The sequence below is a fragment of the Vollenhovia emeryi genome, unplaced genomic scaffold (assembly GCF_000949405.1).
Source record: "Vollenhovia emeryi isolate VEMERY1.0 unplaced genomic scaffold, V.emery_V1.0 DF939167.1, whole genome shotgun sequence".
NCBI classification, from domain to species: Eukaryota; Metazoa; Arthropoda; class Insecta; order Hymenoptera; family Formicidae; genus Vollenhovia; species Vollenhovia emeryi.
The window spans coordinates 1,163,970-1,190,395 of record NW_011967199.1 but is presented as its reverse complement, the minus strand read 5'-3'; the positions used below and the strand labels follow the sequence as shown (position 1 = coordinate 1,190,395).

The window sequence follows — 26,426 nt, the reverse complement described above, 5'->3', positions numbered from 1 at the left end:
ATTCTTCACCGGCCGTACCGGATGTTAAGGGGATGCTGGAGTGACTCTGCACTTTTGCACCTTTCTAACCTAAAAACTGTCAGTTCGCGGAAACATTTGTATAATATACAAATTAAATGACTTACGTGTACAGATCGAAAGCAGCTCGCTATTCCGGCCAAATGAAAGAATAATACGGCATCATTGAAACTAAGTTTATAAGTCCAATAAGAAATAATAGTGAGCAACACATACATACAGTACATGTAGTATATGTGTTACTCACTATTATTTTTTATTAGACTTACAAACATAGTTTCAGTGATATCATATTGTTCTTTAATTTAGCCGGAATAGCAAGCTGCTTTCGATCATCTGTACACGTGCCATTTAATTTGTGTATTACACAAATCTTTCCACGAAACAGACAGTTTTAAGTGCAAAAGGTACGAAAGTGCAGAATCACTCCAGCATCCCCTTAAACAGGGATAAACTGATGCATACGTGCACTCAGGTATTTTCGTCAAACGCAGTCCTGCGTTCAGCATTGCAAATTTGAGGCGTCAGAACGCTCTTTCTCTCTTTCTATTAGGTGTTCCGGTTAGTTTTAAAGGGTTTAGCAAGAAAAACACGTTTAATTGAGAGAGACGTTAAATTAAATTTTATTCAAAGTATTTTCCATTGCTAGCTTTAACTTTTTCCCATTTTTCGGGCAACAAGTGAATTCCGCGATAAAATAAATGTTCGTCGTTTCAAGCAATCCATTTATCAAGCTATTTTTGTACCTCTTTATATAATTTGAAACGCTTGACCAATCTTGATACGTATTTAAATTCAACTTTTCGTTAATAAACCTACAAGTCTTTCATTAAAACCGCGACGCGAGTTATAAAAAGTCCGATTTGGGGTTATACGCGCGCTATTGGGATTTAATAGGGGTCTTTTTAATCTCGCTCACATGCGAGAATATGTAAAGATAAGAATACAACCCACCCGAATTTTGACAAATAAAAAGAAATCAACTTATTTCGTACATCATCTTACGTATATGTATACTCTATCAAAGTGGACAATGTTGACCACTTACAGCGTCGTCGGGCCAGATTGGACCTACCTTTCGTTGCTCCTGGCCATACAGTCTGGTCATTTTGACCAGAAATCAGGAAGGAAGAAAACTCCTTCCATAGTCGGTTTATTATCGTCACCGACAGATATTTCGTACGGTTCGTACTATATGCGAGCGTCGATCGTACCGAAATGCAAGACCACGAGAAGTTAATTAAAAAAGAAAATTAATTTAAAAACTTTGCTGTATAGAACTAATAAAATATATTTTTACTTCCGTTATTTATTCGAGAATAGATAATGACTGTCTCTTCGTGACTCAATCTTTAAATTCGAAATTCAAGTATAATATATATGTATATAGAAAAAACAATTTATTTCGCGTTATATTTTAATTACATTCCGCGATGAATTTAAATTTATAATATGAACTTAAACAATTAATAATCTCTTGAAAATTGTTTGAAAAATCGCGAAGGCCGACCGCGAGAGTACGAAGATGCGTGTAACTACACAGTGTATTCAAAAAGTTCCAGGACTGGTCGCACACAGATCAAACAACGCCATGTATTGATACGCCTCTTTAATATCAAGCTTCTACATAGTCTTCCGCCAATTCGATACAACGCTTAGAACGAGTCTTCAGGTCCATCATCGCCTTCTGGAAAGCCTCCACTGGAATACTGTTCAGTTCCTTTGTCACCGCCTTTTCAATCGCCTCTACTGACTCATATCGATGTCCCTTCATCTTCAATTTTAGCTTAGGAAACAAAAAATAGTCTGGGGGGGATAGATATTTTTTGTTTCCCAAGCTGAAATTGAAAATGAAGGGACATCGATATGAGTCAGTAGAGGCGATTGAAAAGGCGGTGACAAAGAAATTAAACAGTATTCCAGTGGAGGCGTTCTAGAAGGCGATGATGGACCTGAAGACTCGTTCTAAGCGTTGTATTGAATTGGCGGGAGACTATGTAGAAGCTTGATATTAAAGACGCGTCAATACATGGCGTTGTTTGATCTGTGTGCGACCAGTCCTGGAACTTTTTGAATACACTGTGTATGCATGTATTCATGCAAGACGCATCTTGAAAATGTACCGCGAGAAACATATACAGAATAAATGACGTGAGATCCAGAGAAAAGAAACTTTCCGTTCGATAGATAGACCGACAATTGAATTCTAGTTAATCAATAATCTCAAATAAAGTATGAAAGTAAGATAAAGTTTTAGCGTTCCCGACAAAACATTAGAATCTCACGTCATATTATTTTACTTCATATAAACATTTGTTAATAAAAAATGGATAGGCTACAAGAGTTTAGCTCGACGAATACATCAATAATATTCGTCATATTTTGCGTGAAAATATGTGGTGTGCTGTAACGGGGCACCCGACCCTCCACAGTAAAAACTGCGATCACTTCCCTTTCGATAGGTAAAATATATTAAAATAGATACGAAATTATGTTGTAGTCCATCCATTTTAAGGCAACGAATCTACGAGATATACTAATCTACAATCTACGATCTACGAAATGTAGATTCGTTGCCTGAATAAAAAAGTTTCCTACTCACCTTTCGATGCGCAGCAGCGGAGGTAGCTATGTGGATTCTGTAACACAGAAATATAATTCATTAGAGCAGTGTTCGAAAGCTAATATTGCAAGAAATAAATATTTAAATAATTAATGCGTGAAAGATTTTTCGCCAAAGATCTTCACGAGAATAAACTTCTATAAAATTTTCAATTATTCCTTGTTCTCTACTTATTACTTAAAAATTACAGAATTATGAAATAGACGACTCAAAAATAAGCTGGGAAAAAGATTGATATCACACTAAATAAAAAATAACACTTACCATAAAGTTGCTCCGCCGGCGCCCGATGCCTTTGCCAGGCCTGCTCCTCCACTCAGGCTGATGTCCATCGACACACTCACGAAATCACAAAGATCGTTCGCGCGATTTTGCACTCCCGTTATGCAAAGCCCATGTGAGCGAGACAAACGTGCAACGGCCGGCGTGAGACGCTGCATGCGTACACATTTTACTGCGCGCCCCAAAAACTGTCAAATCCCTGAAGCGTAGCGGTGGCTACGATGTCATCGACAGGAATGGACATCTAACGAAGATTTGTTCCTCAAATGGGCTTTGGAGAATCTTTAGTTCGCTTATTGTTAGACGGCACTCCCGAACGCGACAAAAGTGGAGCCCAGTGAGAAATGATTCGTCAATCGACGTCGAAATGATGTCGAATCGACGTCAATTCGACGGTGTCGATGTCGACTCGACGTCGTTCGACGAATCATTTCTCACTAGGTGACTTTATGTTGTACGCGCACTTGGCACTTTTGCGCGCAAATTGTTAGCGAGATAATTTCTTGACAAGCGATCGATATATTATAATTTTCCCGATATAATTTCAGATCGCGACGATTACTTAAACGCGAACGATAAACGTCACTAACTCGTAGGAGACGATCGCGTTACGAGGAGCGACGCGAAAACGCGCGAAACACCCGTCTCGCTCGACTGAGCCGCGGCGACTGAATAATAAATTGCAAATGTTTTCGAACGAGGTGTTCACGGCGCTACGTCATTTCTTCGAACCAGCCCTCGGTTTTCGCCCGAGTTGTTTACAGTCTATGGCGCTACGTCATTTCTTGGAATCCGCGCTCGGTTTTCGGCGCTCGGCAAAACAAGGTCGCACCGTACGCGAGATCATTCACGCGGCGACAGTAACGAGTCGGTTATGCCCGCATATCGGGTTACTTTTTATTGATACGCGCTTGCGACAAACCCGGTGAGAAAGGAATAATTAGCGATCGATATCGTCGCGTGATTGCCGATTCCTCGCGATTTGCCGTCGATACTCGGTTACCATGAGTGATAATTACGGATTAATTACGGACGATAAAGCCTCGTCTACGTAGAAGTCGTAAAGTCGTAGTCGTAAGACTAATCGACTGTGATTGGTCAATTCTTATGTATCTGACGGAATTGACCAATCGCAGTCGATTATTCTTACGACTACGACTTTACGACTTCTATGTAGACGAGGCTTAATTGTTTCTCTAATTGAACAATGCTCGTATCGTCGCATTGAGTCTCTCGTAGCTTAAAGTATAATTTGTTAGCTGTTTCTACGTTGAAAACGCGAAATAATACACGAAATATTGCATCGAGTGCTTTAACTAGCATTGGTGTGATTTATTAATACTACTGGTTTATATATTTTTTACAAAATTTATAAATGAAAATACACGTGCGACATTGAAGTTTTAATTATTTTCAGACGATTGTGTCTCGATTAATCGTTAACTCAATTGTGTTTATTGTACGGTGTCGAGATTAAAATGTGTAATTTTCAAGTTTTTCGTTTATTAACGAAAATGTATAATCTTAATGAAATTTTACTTTTATTAACGGAATCATACGAATGTTGGCCAGAATGCAGAACTTTGAGTCGAATTTCATCGCGATACGTTTAATTGAAGAATTATAAAATATCAATTAATCTTATCCGTGCTTAATTATATTGTAATATTTACTCATCGATACTTTTTGAGTAACTGCAACTGTAACGCGTTACTTTTTAGAATTGGTAACTGTAACTATAATAGTTACATCTTTAGTGAAAAATACCATAACATATTTTTCTCACAAATACCAGTAAAATAAATTTTATATACAGTACAAATTTTTTACAAAATTTTCCGCCCTCGATTGTACTTGTAATCCCGCGTAAATCTCGTGTGAACATGAGCAGTAACGTTCTGCTTTAAGAACAGGAGTAGAGATGATGGCAGACAACAGATGGGAGGACAAAAATGTCGATACTTAAGTAAATAATGTTTATTGTTATCGTTATTACTAAGGCACTTGTTATCGATATAAAAATGTATTTCACAAATTATTGCTGTCACTGAGCATATTTAAATACTGATATTAAACAACTAATTGCTTTTGTGTATAATCTCAGTTATTATTGAGGCGAATGCGCAACTTAAGCGGGGTTTTCGATCTAAGATCTATCTTTACGCATCAGCGCAGATATATCGCGGAACTTGTATTTTCGTGTAGAAAATGTGAAGGCACTTATGTAAGTTTCCGTGTCTCAACGCTCCCCAAAATGTAATCTACACTGAGTTTAGACTAAAAGCAAGATACAATATGGTAAATATTAATCGTTAAATTGCAATTAAAATAATACATTAAACGCGCTTGATTTGCATCCTGGAAGACTGTCGGTCGGATCGACCCTCGTAACGCAGAGAAACGCTTACCAATTTCGACGGTAACGTCGATCGGGGAAGGGACGTCGCCGTAAATCATGAAGCACAGCGAATTCGAATAAAACAAAACTAACAAGTAGCTGAATAAATAGGATGAAGCGAATAAAAAAGAGAAACTCAAAACTGAATAAAACTCAAAACGCGTATCCTTAATCCGGCTGTTAAAAACGGCATTAAAAATGTCTCGAATACAATCAATCGTGGGATGATCGAATTTGTATACGTAAAATAAGAAAGATCACGTTCTCACATTGTGCTCAACGCGCGACGTCCCGTCTTCCAGAGTATTGGCATCAAAAATACAGCGAATGATACAAATATCGACGTTTACACGATCACTCATTCCTTTTACTAATTTAAAAGAAAAGAAAAAAATCTAGTAGTCGAAGATTCGACATTCGCACGGTCAACCAGTTGAATGAAAGAGACATCAACGTAGGAGCGTGCGAATAACGAAACGCAAATTTTCTTCGTTTCTCCGAGGCTTTTCCCGATTACGGAAAAGGCGGGAGAACCGATATTACAAAAAGTTTTACATGATAAGATTGCTGACGTCCTTACTATACAAAAGAGTGAAAAGTTTACGTGACTAGTTCGATCTCATAGCAAGTGCGCCAATATTAAAGTAATACAAATATTAATTTACTATGAATATTCATATCCAATGGACTTTCGTATATCTTTCCTATTGTTTACGTAAAATCCATTGTTTATGCATTTAAATATTTATTACTCAATTACATCACTTTTCATTACGAAATCGATCAAGATAGATATTATCACTTGTTAAATAATGGAAATAGTCACGCAAATCTCTTCCTATATAGTCTTAGCTGCCCACTAATTGTATAAACACGTTATCTTGTTTTTTTACCAGAAACGTTATTTCGATGATAAATAGGCCGTGAGTTAATCTACGATAACGAAAAATTTAATGTTAGCGGCCTTCTCTCTTTCACATCACGCCTGTACCCATCGCTAGATATGAAGGGCGAAAATTCTTATAGATAAAAGATACATATATAGATAAATCTGTAAACGCCAGGTAGTCTTCTCGTTCTGGCAAACTCCATTATATAATTGTATGATAGTATAAAACGTATGTGAAAGAAGTTTACAATCTAACAGCGTTTCTCGAAAAATATCAATATAATTGCAATTTGTAACAAGAGTATATAGACTTTACATATAAAAAAAATATATATATATTCTCGTTTTGCATTTATCCACGGCAGAAATATTCAGCCAGAGGTCTAAAATGACGCTCACTTTTAATAACTACATTCACATAATGTTTTATATGGACGGTTAATGCAGCAAAAAACGATGAGTAAAGTTGTCACATTAATTGATTATAAAGACAAGGCACTCTGTTTTCAAGCATATCGTTCGTAAAAAATTACACTACAAACGGGATCGCAGACGACACAGGTTTTCAATACATACATATGTATATATGTATATATCCCGCGATTTAAACATTGTACAATTCCGTATGTCATATTCGAAATATGGATAAATGTCTGTAAATATGCTGTATTAAAAACTCTTCGATCTTCGTCCAGTAAACATTATATTAATCCGTAACTTCGAACCTCGACGATCTTCGAGATAGCAATATGACGAACTTGGTCACTCATAAAACATTGCAGTGTCTATATTGTCGTTCCACATGATCATCATCATAGAAGCCTATAATATAATTAGTATCAAGAATTAAAGAACCAATTATAACAAATAGTAATTATAGCGAATAATAACCTGCTATAACTGACAACATTTATAATAATAACAGTTTTCAATTACATGCACCCAAGATAAAAATAGCACCAAATTATTCTCGCGTGAAAACATGCAACAAAGTGACTCGCGTTAGAAAATGCCAAAATGATAAAACATCTTCGTAACACGAGCTTTGAAATTTGTTTGAAATTTTCTATGATCCACTCTCTCGTTGTTTCTCTATATTAGTTTTTACAACAAAACTGCATTCTGCGGGCAAAAACCATAGCAGGATACAATTACGAATTGGGAGCATAAATATATGATCTCTTGATACCATCATATGCAACAAAAATCGATAATCTGACAAAACGCGATCGTCAAGTTCAACGAATATGAATACGGAATAGAAATTTTCGTTGCATATATAAAATATAATATTGTTTAACGAAGAAAGAAATAAAGGGGAAATGAAGGACTAGATGTTGGCATTTAAAGTTCGTATGTAGTCTTTCACTTCTACCTTCTTTCTTTCTTTTCTTCAGGCGGTATATAATAAAGTATAAACATCTCTCTATTTAAATTTACACAAGGGAAATGTGGTACCACGATATATTACAAAATTTCATTGATTCTGTCTTTGATTTGACTGTTTCATCAGAAAATATATTTTTCCATTCGAATATTCTTATAACACATGGAATATCAGAATAATCTTTCATTGGACATCAGACGAGTTTATTCATTAAGTTGTCCCAAAATATTTCAAGATATAAACTTACATTTACAAGTATGTTTATATTCGCATATAAACATACATTTAATTTCTTGAAGTATGGTATTTTAAAATGTCTGAGATAATTTAACAATAAAACCGTTACGCCAAGCAAAAAGTCTAGGTTTACTTCCCGATTTCATCATCTCGCTCGTTATATGAAGTTTGAAATAAAAATATATTTTAACGATATGTATATCCTTGTTATCGTGGTAACGCATCTTCCCGCAAAACTCTAAATAGAAAGAAACAATAAAAAAATAGGTGTTTAGGTTGGAAGTAGAAACTTAACTCTATCCTTCTAGTACAGTCTAACCCACAGTAAAAAATTGTGAATTGTGAAGAAATAAGAACATATTGATTAAAGATATAGAAAACGATGTTCAATGATGCGATTAATTCAGGTTAATATCTAGATTCGGATAAAGTTTCCACTTCAAAAACCTGAATACCTATCCTTTTAAATAGGTCGACATCCGCCGCAGTTTCACTTCTAACCCTATAGCCAAGTCAGCACGTTCTCCGGCTTGGTTGGGTTAGGATTTATGAGTGACTGCACGTCGTCCAAAATATCGGTGCTGAACTCCTCGTTCAGCTGAAACAACAACAGTTGTGGATATAAAAGAAATTGCATTCAACAGATTTTAACTAGACTTGCAATTATCAAAACATATCGGAAAACTTACCTGAAGTGATGGCAGGAGATCGTCTGTCGAATCGATATTGTCACTCAAGGAGAGCTCCGGCGTATCCATCGGCGCACCCCCGTCTGAAAAAGAATTCGTCGAATTCAAAGTATGACTAAACCAAATGTGATATTGTGTTAAATACGTACTTATGTATTTATGGCTTCGGTATAATCGTTTCGTAAGATCATTCAACGCACAGTGCCTTTCTGCAATCGGAACAATTGCGCAAAACAATTATTCATAAATCAAAAATTTACTTAAAAATTGACGGCACAGCAAAGCAAGCGAATAACATTCTCTTTAGCCTAGAGACTCATAAGCGTGATGGTGGCGATGGATTTTGAAAATGTTGCGCAAAAAAAAGGACTTGATGCTCCGAAAGATTCGACAATTTCGAACGGGTCGCTCTTACCGCTCGTGCCGTCCATGTTTTCGTCCATGTTGAAGTCGTCGGAGGTCTGAGGCAGGGAATATGCTGAGCCGAGTCCTAGGCCGCTGTCAGCACTCTCTTGGCGCGCATGTTGCTCGTTAATACTCGACAGGAACGGATCCATGGGGGCATCCGTGGTGCTCGGCCGCATCAACTCTTGCTGCAACGGAACGGGAAAGACGCGTGAACATAAGAACTGATTGCAAATGTCACGCGATCAAGTCTCCAGATCAAGGCGCGAACGAGTCACGATGCTAACCTGGCGTATGATTTCCTGCTGCCGCAGTTTCAGACGTTCACGTTCCATCTGTAACGAATGAAGGCGAATCTTCTGCTGGCAGGCTGCCTGCAGACTCTGGTTGCTTTGGATGCTGCCTGTGGTTTGTTGAAGCTGCCAGGCCTGCGGTAGCATCGCGTTGGACGTCGGAGATCTTTGGAGATGCACCGCTGAGGGAACGATTTCTTATATGAATGTACAATAAGATATCAACATTGATCTACGGTCGAGAAGTGTTGATAAAAATAATTGTGGCTAGTTAGAAAAGGTTTTTTAATTTTACTCCTGTAAAATTGTCGAGCTTTAATAGTATCTAGTGCTATTACTTTTTCGATTTCTATTCGGTAACTCTGAAATTTAACACGTCCAGAATTTAATTACATTTAAAGTACTCCAAATACTTATTGAAATAAATCAGAAAGTAGAGGAAAAATTAAATTTCTGGCCTCCGGAAGGGTGACGATAACGCGTAATAACGAAAGAGGCAAAGCAGCAGAAAGATTTAAATCGTACCGATCCGGTTCGATGATCAAACAGTGAACAACGAGAGATCCTTTAATTCTTGAATAAATAGTTTAAATTCGGAATGAGATCTTCATTCTAGTCTATATTTGCGACATTTAGGGGAAGCAGGGATTTCATATTCAATACTTACGGATTCGCGGATCGAACCAGGATGTGGTGCGAGACTGATGATTGATAAAATAGATTTCGCCCTCGGCTGTGCGCGCCTGTTCCCATCCATCGGGCAGCGGACCGAGTGGGGTGGATTTGCTGCTCTCTACTGCCGCGGCTACCGCGGCCACGTTCGCGGCTGCGGCCGTTTTCCGCGGGTCCTCCCATGTCGTGGTGCGTGTCACGTGGCTGGAAAAGAAGTGCCGACGTCAGCGGAATAATGCGTAAAAGGACAGGTGGACTGAGGAGATTTATGGCGAGATCAAGATTCTCAATCTCGTGTAGCAACAAGGATTTGGATTTCAAATGAAATTTAAGGCCAGTTTTACAAACCTCGGCCAAATCAACCAGACGTTTTAATAGACTCCGACTATTTTGTTTCCCTATATTATTATCTAGGAAGAGACAGAGACGAATCAATCTCCGATTGGCAGTTAACTCTTTGTATAACTGGTATTCGAAATTTATATGGACGTTTGTAGGAAATTCGATTCCATGACCTCTCAGTTTGCTCAGTTTTTCTCCGAAGCATTTCGTCAATATAAAGTCGTTATAAGCGAACAAATAAATATGATAAGTTCTAAAGTAAAGAAGACCTAGACAAATACGAAAGTATCGTTAACTTAATTAGATTTTAATTTATTATTATTTTAATTTAAAATAACTTAATTAGATAATTAGATATAGTCTCAATTTAATAAGCAAACTCTCCTTTCGTTAACTTATAGATATAATGACACAAAATCGGAAGATATAAATGTATACATTAGATAAAGCTTCGTCATCCGGTACGCATCATCAATGTATAATTTATGATACAATTTCTTCTTGAATTTTGCTACAAAAAAGTATGGTGTATCATCATATAAGATACACAATTTGTTCCAACAGTCCGTTCAAGAATTTTCCTCCTGCGTGATTTCACGTTTGCAAAACCGACGATTTATTAAAACTAACGCCGATGCGAGATGAACGAGAAGGTCCAGGTGAAAATATATTTATCGCGGCGAATTGTGTCCCCGCGCGTCAGGATGCGATCGCGCGAAATTTGGCTTCCGTTCGATGTCGCATCGAACGCTTTAATGCTCGGCTCAGGCCCGCTCGATCCGCGGAAACTGAATACGCGGCGCGGCGCGTACAGTTATCCACATATAGTAGGCGCGTGCTAAAAATACTCCCATTCAAAAGACCGAGGCGAAGCAGCAGGCGACGTGGGCTAGAGCGTAGGTTTATAACGCCCGAAATAAAGGCGATCTTTCAATCTTGCCGATCTTTTATTACACGGGGAACGGCTCGCGATAATTCCCACGAATATCGTACACGCTCTGGAGTGAATTGAAAGTGAGATCAGCCTTTTATACGCGCTTCATTGCGGAGTCGGGCAGATATTCGCGTACACCGAGCGGCAAACAGTCAATTCTCATTTGTTTAAGGTGATGCTAAACGCGTTTTGTTACCGACAGAGTCAAATATAGTTTCTACGCTCGTAAATTTTATTACTGCTGGGCCTTTATGCACAAAATACCAGGATAGGGCGCGGACTGCGCAGTAGAACATTTTTGTAGGAAAAACGCTGAGTTTAGAAGATAAAAAAACTATTTTTTTCGTCGACTTTACGTCGTTTCGCACATACGCATATTTTCAAACAGACGTTTCCTTTTACACAGGCTTCTAAGCTCATTTCTAACGGTACGGGAATATTCTCTCGTGTTTTCCCAAGGGTGGATGCTAAACGTTTTGCACAAACTACGGAACTTATTATATTAAATAAGTAAAGTTACGCCACGAGAGGTCGCCGAGTTCGATCACCTTAAAGTTTATTACAAAGGCAGAATATGTGTGTCAGAGATATATTATTATTTTCAAATAGAAGCAGTTTATTAATAATTATTCGCGCAGTATCTCGCGTATCTTTCGATCAGCGGGTATCTTACAGCAGCCCCGATTCGAGGCAAGTGGCTTTACTTCCAGACCGTTAACGTTGATAACGTATCATTCCATTCTTAAGCAAATAAGTCTTGCTCTTGTATTCCCGATTTCATACTTTTTTATCGTTTGTTTTATCCGTTTAAACGAAGCTGACTATTTTCTGCATTTCCACTGGTCTTCGGGACGAGGCGAGAGCGAATGAGCGCGTCTCCGCCCGTAGCAATGCCGAAACGGCGGATTTCGCCGTGCCACAGTTCGGACAACGGCGAAGGAAGTCTGTTTTGCACAGCACGCGCCTGTGACGTCATCGCGCGATTATATTTCTGCACCTACACGCCGGGCCACAGACGTACCTGGCGTGACGCGTACCTGCCTTGCAACGGGCACGCGTTTGTAAACAGCACGTCCGGCCCGACGCGCTCGTTCAGATCGATTCGTTAATCAGATCGCAATTATCTGGATGGTACGACTTGGCGTTACTTTTAGAATAAATAAGACCGAAGTTGGACAGAGTCAAGTTTCTTCAACAAAAATGTCGGAGCTCCCGGTTCTTCGTCCATTCTAATCATTGTCTTTCTTTTTATGAAAATTTATTTTATAAAAAAAAGTGCGTACCCTTTTATTCCCGCGTCTCTCTCATACTATTCAGTATAAAGTACCGAAATCCCGTTCATAATGCCGAATTTGGCGATCGCGAACCTTGATTGTTCTCTAGAAACTGCAAATGTTCAACAAATAGCGAAACACCCTGTCCAACGACGGCGCAATTGCGCGGCGCACCCCGGTCCGACCGTGCCGCTACGAGCGCGGTTCTCCGTCGCTTTCCGCCGCTCTCGGTTGGCCGCCGTCCAATAAGAGGAGCGGAATTGCGCCGCGCCGTCCCCCCCCCCACGGTCGTTACGGGCCGCTACGAGCGCCGTGGAGGGGATGAGAGCGGCGGCGGCGGGGGGAGGCGGGGAGGAGCGTCGAGCAACCGAGAGCCGAGAGAGCCGAGAGCGCTGGCGCGTTAGAGAATTATAAGAGGGTCTGGTGTGGTGCGCGCGCGCACGACATACGGACTCTACGCGGTGTATTTTTACTCCGGACATCACGGCGCCGGACAACTCGTAAATAGACACTCTCGTATCGGCGCTCACCGTTGCTCTCTGCTCTCCTTCGCCGGTTCCCGCCCGGCTCTCGCAGACTCCTCGCACCCTGCCGTCTGCCCACCTCTCACCCCCCTTATCATAAAAATACCCCCGGGCTCACCCCCTTTAGCCTCCCGTGAGTAAAGGTCACCGATCTCGGCTCCCTAGAGCCGAAACTCTAATGTTCTAACGATACTTCGCTGCCGTTGACCCCAGCTTTTGTACGAACAGCCGCCGACATCAGGTACCAGCTTGTTTGGGACATTCGTCGTGTTTATTGGGCGGCCCCTGATACATCTGTCTAAATCCTTCGTAAAATTAAAAATCCTTTTACACGAAGGCTCTCACGATGCACAAATCTGGGCTTGTTCCAAGGATTTAAACTCACAATAGCTAACACTCATTTCTATGGGCGATCGCTCTCAGAAACGCTTCGGTAAGCAGGCAATTATTGAAAATTATTAACGAGCGAGTCTCATAATCGCAGCGTCGGATGTTTTGCATTTACATTTTTGTTTGCGCAATGCTAGAAGGAAGTTAAATGTAAGTACGAGCAGATTACGGATAGAAAAGTACAGTCAGAGAATTGGAGATGCCTCATGAAAACAGATTACTTATATCGACTACGAATTGTATTGACACTAATTAGTTTCGGACAATTTAATCTTCAACGACAATGATAGATTAATCGAACGTTTATTTTGAAAGCGACGTAAGATAAGTCCTACAAGATATGCTTGATGAAATATCGTTTCAATTTGTACCAACGCAACGTGTCGAATTTGTGTGTGTGTAAAGCTTGCGTGTCACAGGAGTTTAATTTGTTGCTCCTCTTTTTAAATAAACGTTAAATTGTTACAAAAAGACGAAAATTAAAGGAAGTGCGGAAGATTCGAAAACAAAGCGATCTTTTAAGAAAAATGAAAAGTATTTCATACTAAAAAAAACAAGATAAAAAAAATAATCAAGATAATTTTCAGACAGAGATTTATAAGAAATCGTTTCACACACAAGGGAAATAAATTTTATGATAAAATGGCCGTATACCGTAATACATATGAATCTCCCGCTTAAAAATATTTTAATTGCGAATTGCGAGTTAGCGAGATTCATCTCGTAGGATACATCGCCAAGATTAGGATTAACGGAACAACACGCGCGATACGATTAAGATGTCGCACGCGATATTTATGGTGCTACTCGGAAGCACACGGTACGTAAAATTTAGCGATAAAAGCATCGCGACACCATTCGGATACGCCGGATAACTATTTCCCCGTTTATCTGCGCGTGAAATCGCTGATGCCGCGCGGCCTTACGTTCACGAAAATGAGTAACGCGTGTTGGGGAACTTAACGCTTTTAGTTAATGGGATCCTTATGGGAGGATGATAATAAACGAGCTGCACGTGGAGATCGTCGAGTTAAGTGCTTGCTTGATTAGTGTTGTAATAAAAGCATTTCTCACAAACGCGATATATCCGCGACATTCCTCTATTGTCCTATTAACAATCAACGCCCAATCTTTCAGGACCGCCATTACGGATTTTAACAAACGGTATATTTTTAAAACAATCCGAGTTTATACATCCCAATTTCATGGGAAATATAAAGAAATAAAAAATGCATAGGTACATTATTTTCAAAAGACCTCAAAGATAACTTGACCATGTCTGGCAATTTTTATGTTTAAAAGTCACAACGTTTCGACCATGGTTTGTGGTCCTTTTCAAGTGATATAGTATCAAATCTCTCTCTCTCTCTCTCTCTCTCTCTCTTGAATTTGTGTTGCAAATGTTGCAAACGTATTTGTAAAAATGTGGCGTTTACAGCCAGAGAGGTAGAACGTTTTTGTCCGTTCCTCCATACGTTGAGCAAATTTCACGCAACGCGCGTTGCTCAAGTCGCCTTGAACTTTCGATACGTTCGCCCTGTACTCCCGGCGATCTGTCCTCGTATCTGGCATTCGCATTTGTCGTCTAAGCTCTCTCGCGTACAGGTGTGTCGGGGTCTTTAGCCTCGGTGCAGCGCGGCGCGACGATGTCGTCTCTGCCAACGATGGCGCGTCACGGTGCCGTCAATAGTAAATTCTCGAAAACTCCATTGTCATTCGAATATCTTCTTGTCGACAAAGAATTGTCTCCGAACTGATAAAAACAATTCATAGGCCGGTATTCATAGTCCGTTCTTATATTTAAGTTCATCTTAAGTATACTCTTAATGTGTTTTTAACCAATCACAGAACCGTAAAAGCCTCTTAAGACAACACTTAAGATGATTTTGAAATAAAAATCGACTATGAATACCGGCCAATAGTCTGATGAGAACACTATTTAACCCGGATTTGTCCATCGTCCTTCGAGAAAGTCACCTTATTTCGAAGGCACTAACGATTTGTCCCAATCATATGCGTTTTCCATTCCACAGGATCGAAAAGTTTGCAAAATCAAATACTTTTTGCGAAAAAAATTCACATATTTGGATTATTAATACCAGTTTGTACTTCTTTCTTCTTCCTCATCTCAACATTTCGCTATGTTTTGCCGAACAGCTGGTTGTTAATGTATCTTATCTCGCACTTCTTTAGGTGATTTTTGGTACATATACCAAAGTGTACCAGAGTGTACACTCAGCGTCACGAATGCCTTTACACCGGAAAAAAGACGCTCAAGATATCCAATAGGAAAATTCGAGGGGAAACCCGTTGACCAAAATCTTGTACACTAATGCTCAGTGGGCATTACTTTATCTTATTTATCTTGTTTTAACTTATTTTACTTTATCTTATTCTACTTTATTTTATCTTTATAATGCCTCAGCAAGGCCTAATGCCCAAAAAATGCCTAGTAATGCCCAGTAATGCCGCACATCTGTATACCACAATGCCCTCAGCGGTTTCCCCCTCGGGAAAATTTGTTTTAATAAAATGAATTTTTCTATCGGAATATATCGAACTTAACGGCTGTTTTCAGGTGTAATAGCATTCATGACGCCGAGTGTTCACTCTGGTGTATGTACGAAACAATCGCCAAAAGTCTCCTTTTGCAGCGCGATTTTACGCTTCACGCCGTCGCGTCGCAAGCAAAAGTACGGATGCACAGGAGATAACAAAAGATGTGTGTCCAGTTGCCGGTCGACTCGACCTTGCAACAGGTCTGATGTCGTACAACTTTCACCAAACAACATAAGGAAACGTAACTGAACCGGGTAACTGAACGCTCCTCTGATTTATGAAGCACATTATTCATCCCTGACGAATTGTCCATTTTCGCGAAGGTCAGAGCATGATTCCACGGCTAATGGTGCTACTTGAAATGGATTCCGTTCTCGGGCAATATCGGTTTTAAAACGTTTCCAACAGTTCGCACGCCAAGATAAATGCAAAATGTCTTTCCTTAATCAGTCCGTTATTTTCCGAGCTCTCCTGAACAATCGACCGACCGAGGTATTGCGTATTCCACACCGATAAGACGTGACTCGAACGTAACTGCTTCGTAAATCGGCGCAAACGTCGGAAACCTTGAACGAACGCTTGCGTCTCCTGTCTGACGAAAGACGAGCATCGCGATAAGAACGCGCCCGAGCGCTAATCAAGAACCATTGTCTCACCTATGTCCAGTAAAACGGTCGAGAAGGAAACCTCCGATAAACATCCCACGTAAATCGCTCGAGATAAAAAAGACACGTATTTTTTGATAAAAAAGACGAGACTCCTAAAATTAAATACTATTTCAACCCGAGGCATCGTTGAGGCAGTAAGATATATAAAAAGATGTGCATTTAATTACGACGTGTTAAAATTGCAATAAGTAATTGCTATCTCGCGTTTAAATTCCCCAATACTTAGGTCATATACGAATATATCAAAAGATGTTATATTCATATATCAGTGTTTGAGGTCCAACTTCACTCATTTTCATCGCAATTTAACGTATTATTTATTGTAGATATCATTGAGACTTGAACGCCACATTACTAATGGAAAAGATAAATATAGATGGTTGAGTAAATAATTGACGTTAATAAAAACCACTGTGAAAAGATTTCGATTTACTCCGCATGAAAAGTGTTATTGCTTTTACGTTCGGAATGTGCAATTGTTTAGTGTTAATTTTCCGTTTAACGAATGCGACACGAGCGCACGGACTTTGAACTCAAAATTCACATTTCAAATAGTCTCGAATATGTTGACACACGCGTAGAATATTTTCTTTTCCCTGACGCGGTACGTCGAACACATTTTTATCCGCCCAGCGCGTTTTCTTTTCGTAGAGCATACATTAAAACATTTCAGAACAGATTTCCTCGCAGCGACCTGCAAATCGTTCTCGACGGACACTATGCGATTTTCGCGAGGCGTTTGTCGCGCGAATTTCGAGGGGAATATGAAGAAGTTGAATTGTTTGTGCGGACACGTAATACGAAAGAAAGGTGTTTTCTTCGCGCATTCGGGACGCAAGTGGCACCGAAATGGAGCATCGAGTTTTTATTAAGACAGTCGGATACCCGCTCTTTTTCGGCAGCTTCAAAAATGCGGTAAACAAAGGGTTCAAAACACACGAGGTGCTTCCTCTAATAAGGACGCACGGATACGCAGCGCGGTGACGGCGTGCGGGTCCGAAATCATCCGGCAAACGCTCGGCACATTCGCGGCTGAAATCACGTTTCTATTATGTAAATTAGATTCTCATAAGCCCCGGCGCTGGACAAGATCCAAAAGCTTGGAACGGTCGACGGTAATTGGACAAACGTGCGTGGAAAGGAAGAATGAAGAAAGGCGAGCCAGTGAGTAAGTTGTTCACGGAAAAATCTCCCAGTACGGAAGAAACTTGTACAACCCGATGTTTAGAGATTTAAAAAAAAGCGTAAATTAAAGCTCTTAATAAGTAATGTGAAAGTGTCAATTTTTGGAAAAGGAGCCTTTTGTAGGAATGCAATTTGGAAACAATTATTGGTATTAGTGTATTTTTAAATAATGATTAAATGTCGTTTCCTACAATCTAGAAAACAATCAGTGGGTTATCGCTGAAAACAGCGAATATTCATTGAGTCACTGAATTATTCAGTGCTACACATATAATTGATTTCAGTGATAATGCACTAATTGACTTTTCGAGAGTGGACGGGACCGAAGAAACACTCGTGCTTCTCAATGATTTTCAGAACAGATGCATTTGTTGCAGAAAAATTAATATGCGCATACGTATTTTTACCCCATTTACATTACTAAGTATCATCTTTCCGTTCGTATTGTTTTTTTTTCGATCTGCACTGACGGGACTGATTCAACTTCAATATCAAAGATCTAGAGTAATATAACAGCACTTTATATAAAGTACTGAAAGAGAGACGTGTATGTGTGTGTGTACGTGTTAAAATGGTAAAATGTAAAAAATGTAAAAATGTAAGATAGGTAGGATAAGTTAGACTTAAGTTAGAATAAGTTAGAATAAGTTTAGGCATAAGTAAGATTGTAAGAGATTGTGACCCTAAGGTGAGCAATAAAGCTAATTCTAATTCTAATATAAACTACTGAAGGTACAAATATCACAGTAATACTCTAGACCTGATTAGATGCATCAGGGAGAAATATAAAAGCGAATAGCTAAAGCGCCAATTAAGATTAGCGAGAAATATATAACGCAACTGAAACAGAATAAAAGGAAAAGGACGGAGAAAAGAGGTGGAAAAGGAAGCAAGAGCGGACAACCCGACAGAAATTTTCCACGGGAATATGTAACGAAATATGACGGGGGCCTCAAAACGCGTTAAAATTTAATAATATCACTGTCGTTTACGCGATAGATATTGCTGCATTGTTGGGGAGAACGAAAAGAGACGGTCTTCCCGCGGTGGTCATTATCGCGTAATGCAGCGAGCGTGCAGCTCGCTTCGCTGCACCTTGCATCGCGCTTTACCGACGAGCTCACGCTCGCTGCGCCTCGTATTACGCCTACCGAAAAAAAAACCGAGCTCTACACTCCGCTTCCGCAAAATTCGCTAACGTTCCGTATAAAAAAAAAACTGGAGTGCGCGTTTGACTCGAGAAAATCTGAACTTTGACGTGCTCTCTAAAAGTCAATCAGTGCATTATTATTGAAAACAATTATAAGTATAGCACTGAATTATTCAGTGCTACACTTATAATTGCGAATCAATGAATATTTACTGTGTTCAATGATAATCCACCGATTGACTTTTAAAGAGCGGAGGAATGAAGAAAGAAGAGAGATCACGCTCTCTTTCTGGGACTAGATTTTTCAATTCGTTCGCGGGAGAAATGTACGCGCAAATTCTATCCTTAAGGTATCCATACACATTTCGGAAATCCTCTGAGAGGAAAAACTGTGCACTCCTGGCCTTTACGGAAAAGTTACGAGTCGATTGACTAAAAACCATGCGGTAACCAATCGGTTACTTGCAACTGTTCCGTAAGAGCAGACCTCGCGCGTACGTTTCTCCCGCGGAAAAAATTCAAGCCCCACAGATCCAAAAGAGCAGTTCACTTTGACGTACACTGTAAACAAAAATTACGCGTGACTTCTCGCTCTTCCGACGTCGTAATTCAACACGGTGCGAAAAGCCTCGATGCACGTAAGTGTTCCCGATAAGGGCAAGTGTGGATGCACGATATCGACAACGATCGTCGATAGGGAAATAAATAATTAATCGTCGGCCATTAAAATTGCGATAAGCCACTTCCTTCCTTTCGCGCGCCTTTGTGTTCCACGTCCCGCAATGAGGAGGGGAGCGGGGGAGGAGCACTTTCAATCCGAGCATAAATTCGCGTAAATTAGTGCAGGAAAAACTGATGGCGTAACATGCGGTAGAGCACTGACGTAACCTGCGCACCGAAGAACCTTCTCATTTCCTCTATGCAAATCAATTGTTTTCCAACAATCGGCTCTCCGATAGAATTTCAATAATGCACTTTCCGATAGCGTTCTAGCGATAATTTACGCGGCGTGTATATTTGTTTAAAAAAATTACTTTCGAAATTTACTAAGGACGTTGATCGGTAAACCGATTTTCTATGTATTTGCTTCAAATTTGGAACGTGTGCTATTAATAGTGTTGCCTATATGCCTGCTCAATTTTAAAAACCGTGTCCGTACCAAAGTCGCGATGTTCAATATCGAAGTTACTCGTATGGTATGGGCGACACGTGTTCTACGGGGATATTTTAGTCTATTGTGGTAGAAATTGTTTACGTATTTTGCTAAAAAACTATATATTGCAACATAGAAATCTCTTTAAGTTGCTAGCAATAGATAATCTCAGGGAGACGCCCGCCTATAAAGTAGGGAAGTCCAGGTTCAAACCCTGGCTGAGGTAATATTTTTCGCAATAAACTTTCTGTATTAAAACACTGGCCGGTTAATGTCGACTAAGGAGCTTGATTACTGATATATCACAAGATAGGGGATACGTAGCCGTACCGTTTATGCGTAATTGTAATCCGAAATTCTCCATCTAACGATATTTCGAAGCGTGTTCGGCCGATACGTTCACAAAGGCAACATTGTCCGATCTTCGTTTTTCACAAAGCGTGCTAGTGTATACGTCTAAGACGCAGAGCTGCGTTAATTGTGTAGTGTGTAAAATTTGCGCTGAAAGTCGTGAAGTAGTGGAACGGTCGTGCTGTACGGAAAGAAAGTCGAACGTGGGCGAAAACTTTTAGCTGCGATTACGGCCGATAAACGTCCTTACAATGAAATAGCATTGTCCGATGTATTTGAAAACGAGTGTCCTCGTTAAAAATGATTCATTCAAGCCGCTCGATCGCTTCTCGTCGATCTGCCGTGCGATAATGTGTCGGCAAATTTCGATAAAGAAAGATACACGCTAAAACGCAGCGCATAATTAAGTCCATTAGCTTCGCTTTTCCCAAAATTGCCGTGTATCTCGGCGATAAGCTGACCCATTGTTAATGAGCTTTCACTATCTAAGATAAATAACATCGTTGTGTGGCAACGACGTTATCCATTTCCAAACTTCTTTCTGATCTTACAAGTGAAAAGATGGACTTTGATCCAACCAACAGGACTCGCGGCAGAAAAGCAAATAAAAGGGGGACGGAAAAAAGCGGCATTAAAAGTAACGTCTTGCAAACAGATCAAAGATGCGCCGCTTTATACCGCCGGATCGTTTCGCTACAACGAAGTTCTGCCCCCCCCCCCCTTTTCTATCTTTCTTCGACGGAGACTGTATTAGCCCGCAGTATGCGTGTATTCTTTGAAAAAAGCACGTTCTTTTACAGTTTTTCCAATATCGGGTAGAAACGAAGTGGCATTCATAGATACAACAGAAATGGGCGACCAGGTAAACTTTCTGAATAAGCGGGTCAGGTAAAGGGACTTTCTTGGTAATCTTGGACATGTTTCTGCAGGATACAAGAAAAAAAAGTACAGCATGTCGAAAAATTTTCAAGAAGCGGAAAAACTGACCGTTCAAACAATTTAATTTGTACGCGAAAGTTTAAACTTCGTATAAGGCAGACGATTACTTTCTGAAACTGTAAATCGTCGTTTTAAGTAAATTACTAGTAGTTAAAACAACGAATTAACAACGAGTATACATTACGTAATACTTTCTAAAACTTTGCAATCTTAACACTAGCATTTTCTGAATTTGAAATTAATAACTTTTCCTTAATTAAAAGGAATAGAGCCACAATACCCAGAGGAGAGAACAATCTTACAGTTATGATGTAAAAGATCAAGTACAAAGATAAACAATTTCTATGAATATGCAAATTCGCTAAAAGCCAATCGGTGAATTATCACTGAGAACAGTGAATAGTCACTGATTTGCAGTTATAAGTATACCACTGAAAATCGCAGTGGTGTACTTATAATTGTAAATCAGCGACCATTCAATGTTTTCAGTGATAATCCACCGATTAATTTCAAGAGAGAAGAGCATTTATGTCTCCATTGTCTATGGAACATTTTTGTCTCTATTTAACGCAACTCTTCTGGCATGGGAGTATTTTTAAAATAAAATTATAATAACAACTGAAAGGAGATGTGCAAATACGGAATCTGTGCATATCAAAGAAATGCAGACATATAAATGTTTTATCGTTTGAATCTCTATTTCGGAATAATTTAACGGCCGACACAGAAAAAAAAACGCATCTTAAGGTGCGCATGATGCATCATTTATCTTTGTTATTCGCCAAATATTAAATAATAAATGTTGCACCATGCATATCACGCGTGAAACGGAATATACCCTAAAGGTACCCATACACGTTCCGGAAATCCTCTGAGGAAAAACTGTGCAGTCCTGGCCTTCGGGATTTCCGGAGCGTGTGTAGTAGAAAACTGCGCAGACTTGGCGGACTGTTCAGGCGGCCTGATACTAATCGAAAAACTATTCTGAATATCTGCGCAGTCCCGAACTGTACAGGCCGATTGTAGTGTGTATGGCGTTTTCCGTCAGTTGTTTAATGAATGTTCGAAATCATGCAAGTATATTCGCAAAGAGCCTTAATAAAACCGCAATTATCGCAATAAAATGTTTCGTCAATCAGATATTTTTTCACTACACGAAAAGTTTTCTGTCTTAAAAGCGTGCGTTAGCAAGCATAAGTGTATCTTGTTTTTTAATAACTAATAGTGTAACTAGTGCTAGCAGGTTTAAATAAGTTGCTTCGTCCATCCGCAAGTAATTGTGCCAATCTGTAGGCACAACCTTCAATTCTGTCAGCAAGTTTATGTGGGAAAACTGCCCCCTTTTTTGTAGCCACTCTTTGGACCATATTTTCCGGCCCCTTTTTTTCTTGCGATTTCTATTCAGAATGCACTGTCTTGCCAATATAAAACCAACAAGAGCCAAACTATCGTCCGTCGCGTCCATTGCTCACTAGCGAACTGAAAGTTATTCCGGAGCGTGTGTGCGCAAGGGTTCGTTCAGGCAATCCCGAAGGCCAGGACTGCACAGTTTTTCCTCAGAGGATTTCCGGAACGTGTATGGGTACCTTTAGACAACCAAAGACAGGAGACGCGTTCACGCAGGGTTTCGTCAATTTCGGAGATAAGGCGATTCCCGTAAAGATAATCCTATGATTCAAAGCGGCGTGTCGGCCACGGGTAGTCTGGGTGGGCAAGAGGGGGATTATTGGAATAGGGAAGGGACGCGGAGCGAGGCACGACGGAATTTCCCACGACAGGTGACACGTGAGGACCCGGCAGTCACGGCGGTGCAGGTGGATCAGGTTGGGAAGCAGAGACGCGTGGTGGGAGGCCCAGGCATGCCACCAAAGGCGTCCGGAGGAGCCTACGGCTGATGGCAGAGAACGATCCGTAAACGCTTAAGACTGTCGTAGACGCAAAGGTCAAACCAGACTAGCAATTGCAGACTCGGATTGAATTGGAAATAGCGATTGTCCATTAGCAAATGAGAGTCGATTAAATCGCTGGCTGCTTTGCCCTCATTGGCTAGAAGACAATCGCCAGCAAAATCGAGAGCAAAGCAGCCAGCGAATTAATCGACTCTCATTGGCTAGAGGACAATCGCCAATCGCCAATCCCAATCCAATCCGCGTCTGCAATTGCTAGTCTGATTCGGCCTTCAGGCAAGGCAGAGAAAAACGCGAGGGGGAAGCCGCTGAGGGCGTTGTGGTGTCTACACCGTATACACCACATACAGATTTGCGGCGTTACTGGGCATCACTGGGCATTACTACTCCCTAAAAGTCAATCAGTGACTATTCACTGTTTTCAGTGATAATTCACTGATAGATTTTTAGAGAGTAGGCATTAGTTTGTGCATTATAAAGATAAAAGTAAGATGAAACAAGACAGATAAGATAAAATAAGATAATAAAATTAAGTAATGCCCACTGGGCATTAGTGGGCATTGTGTACTCTCTAAAACTGAAGCAGTGAAAAATCACTGATTATCAGTGTATAACTATTATTTCAAATAGTGATAAGTATACCACTGATAATCCGTGGCTAGTCACTAAACACAAAGCCAAAATCGTAGTGGTGCTCAATCGTACCATAGCGTTTCTTAATAAAATTAGGTAGAGAAAGGCAGAAATTTAAGTGAGATTAATGGTGATGTACTTATGTTCCGAGCACTTCTTTTTTTGCCTTAATTTACGTAACATCTTGTCGTAAACTATTATGTCACTTTGTGCTCTGACCCTTAGTCTAAATAAAGAAGGAACGTATGTGTGCACAATATAGTCAATATATTTATGTTCGACTTACATCTGACTTAAGCGGGGAGCGCACACTTTTGCATAAGTGCATAAGCATATGCAGAGGGAATTTGATTGGCTCATTTCCTTATGCATTTGCTTGTGGACCAGTCAATTTCTTTATGCATATGCTTATGCTCTTATGCCAAAGTGTGTGGCTTCCTGCATGCTCGATCTTGTATGTACAATCTTGTCGCGTCTATTGCTTGTCGCATCTTAACTGCGACTGCAACGCCGCATTTTGCGCGCACAGCGTCACTCTTTCTCTCAAAATGAGTTCACTGACAAAATCAGTGAAATTTTCACTAATTCATTTCTAGAGAGCGGTGTGCAAGATTTTGGTCAGCGGTTTCCCCCTCGGAAAAACGTAAGTCGTGAAAGACTATTGTATACGACTTACTTATACTAAAAGATTTCCTTCTCGGACCCTGTCCTTGCAAATCGTCCCCGGTGATTATCGCATTGTGCGATACAGGCGATCTCGCCATCTCACAATGTTACGTTTAACGGCAGATTTTCGACACTTAATTCCACTTCTTAGGGAAAAGGACATCGAGATAATCGAGACAATAGTTTCCGAGATGTGAAATATTCCCAAGAGGATCACTCGTGAGCCTCGGAATAGGTCTAGATGGTGGAGCTCTTGTTTTCCACTTAATATTTCAGATTGGCTTTGCACTAAAAGAACTTTTGGTTGACCCCTGATTTTGACACGACTTTGGAAGAATTTTAGTTGCGAAGGAAAGAGAGGCTCGCCACATTAAAATATAAAACACATAAAGATACGAAAACTTATAAAAGTGACAAATAAGGCGTTTTCGCTAAGAGGAAGGCGATTCAAAAATTTTGACGAAACAAAAGACGAGAGAGACGAAAAAATACGCTCCGGTTAATCACAAGTTACTTTTTCTAAAAACTTTTTTCCCCCCCATTCGTCCGTCAATAGGAAATGTGGGACGAATTGCAATGTGTACCAAGCTGTGCTCGCACCACTTATTCTCCAAAATTCTTAAAATTCCTGCATCACTAACGACGTCGTCCATTTACCCGAATATGCTAATTAGTGCATTCACGCCGGCTATGTACGCCGCATGACCGAGTGCTGCCCCGACGTCCCTGCTTAGTTCCGAGGGCAAGGGACGTAGGCAGCAACGAAGAGAGGCTTAACGGGCAGACCGAGGACGCGTCTTTCTTTCCCGTCCCCCCTCTCCCTCCCGCGCGTGATGAGAAACGGCGGGGGTCTTGGAAGAGCGGCGAGAGAAAAAAAAAGAGGGACGGAGAGAAGAAACGAGGCACGACGATAAGGACGATTTCGGCACTGAGATACGTGAGGTTTCGACAAAATCCTCGATGACTCGCACCAATGATCTGGACCTTAGCAGTGCGACCGGAAATTTACCTAATCTCAGGAGAACAAAAACGTCCTACCTGTCGTGACCCAAAGCTACCTGCCGCCGTTCTGGGGATGAAGTCTATTGTTAAGGGAATGGTCGGCAAACGGAGCGTCGAGACACTCGTCTCACTCTGCCCTTTCTTTTGTATTAACGCGTTTTCCGCACTTTTGTGCACACAGGTAGACGGAGCCGATACAAAGTCCGTTCGAATGCATCGACTCTTCCCTTAAACAACACGACTTCAAGAACATTCTGTAAGGCTGGTTCGACAGAATCGGTTGTTGAAGCCGATTTCTTGCGTACTTGCCGCGTCTATTGTAGAATCAGCGTAAAGACCGAATCAGACTAGCAATCGCTGACTGAAGGATTGGATCGCGACTGGCGATTGTCTTCTAGCCAACGAGAGTCGATTAAATCGCTGGCCGCTTCGCTCCCATTGGCTAAAGGACAATCGCCACCTCCAATTCGATACGAGTCAACAATCGCTACTCCGCTCGCAAGAAAAGGGCTTCGCGCGCGGGGCCCTTGGCGTAGCCGCGTGTGAGAGAAGCGAGTCGCGGGGAGTCGCTTACTTGAGGAAGTAGATCTGGCCCTCGGGGGTGCGCGCCTGCTCCCATCCGTGCGGCAGCGGGCCCAGGTCGTCGACCGTGCTGATGACGTCGTAGCTGCGCTGCTTCTGATGATGATGGTGACGCGCGTGCGGCTGCGGCGCGTGTTGCGGCGCTTGCTGTGCCGACGCGTACGTCTGCTGGAGGGAGGCCGGGCTGCTGTGGGCGCGGGGATGCGAGACGGTGAGGCCGGCCGCGGCGGCCACGGCGGCCGCTGCCGCGATCGCGCTCGCGGTGCCGTTCGCT

The 26,426-nt window shown here is 40.8% G+C and overlaps 1 protein-coding gene across 1 annotated transcript in view; it reads right to left on the bottom strand.

Annotated features, from left to right (window-relative positions):
• Positions 1-4,885: 4,885 nt before the first annotated feature.
• Positions 4,886-26,426, bottom strand: part of LOC105564304 (transcriptional coactivator YAP1) — a 27,095-nt gene continuing 5,554 nt past the window's right edge. The window contains exons 2-8 of the mRNA XM_012016589.1: positions 26,145-26,424; positions 9,889-10,097; positions 9,216-9,403; positions 8,939-9,116; positions 8,673-8,732; positions 8,524-8,606; positions 4,886-8,432 (exon numbers count right to left, since the gene is read on the bottom strand). Of these exons, the coding sequence (XP_011871979.1) occupies positions 8,337-8,432; positions 8,524-8,606; positions 8,673-8,732; positions 8,939-9,116; positions 9,216-9,403; positions 9,889-10,097; positions 26,145-26,424 (1,094 nt within the window). The 3' untranslated portion in view covers positions 4,886-8,336. The remainder of the gene's footprint in view (positions 8,433-8,523; positions 8,607-8,672; positions 8,733-8,938; positions 9,117-9,215; positions 9,404-9,888; positions 10,098-26,144; positions 26,425-26,426) is intronic.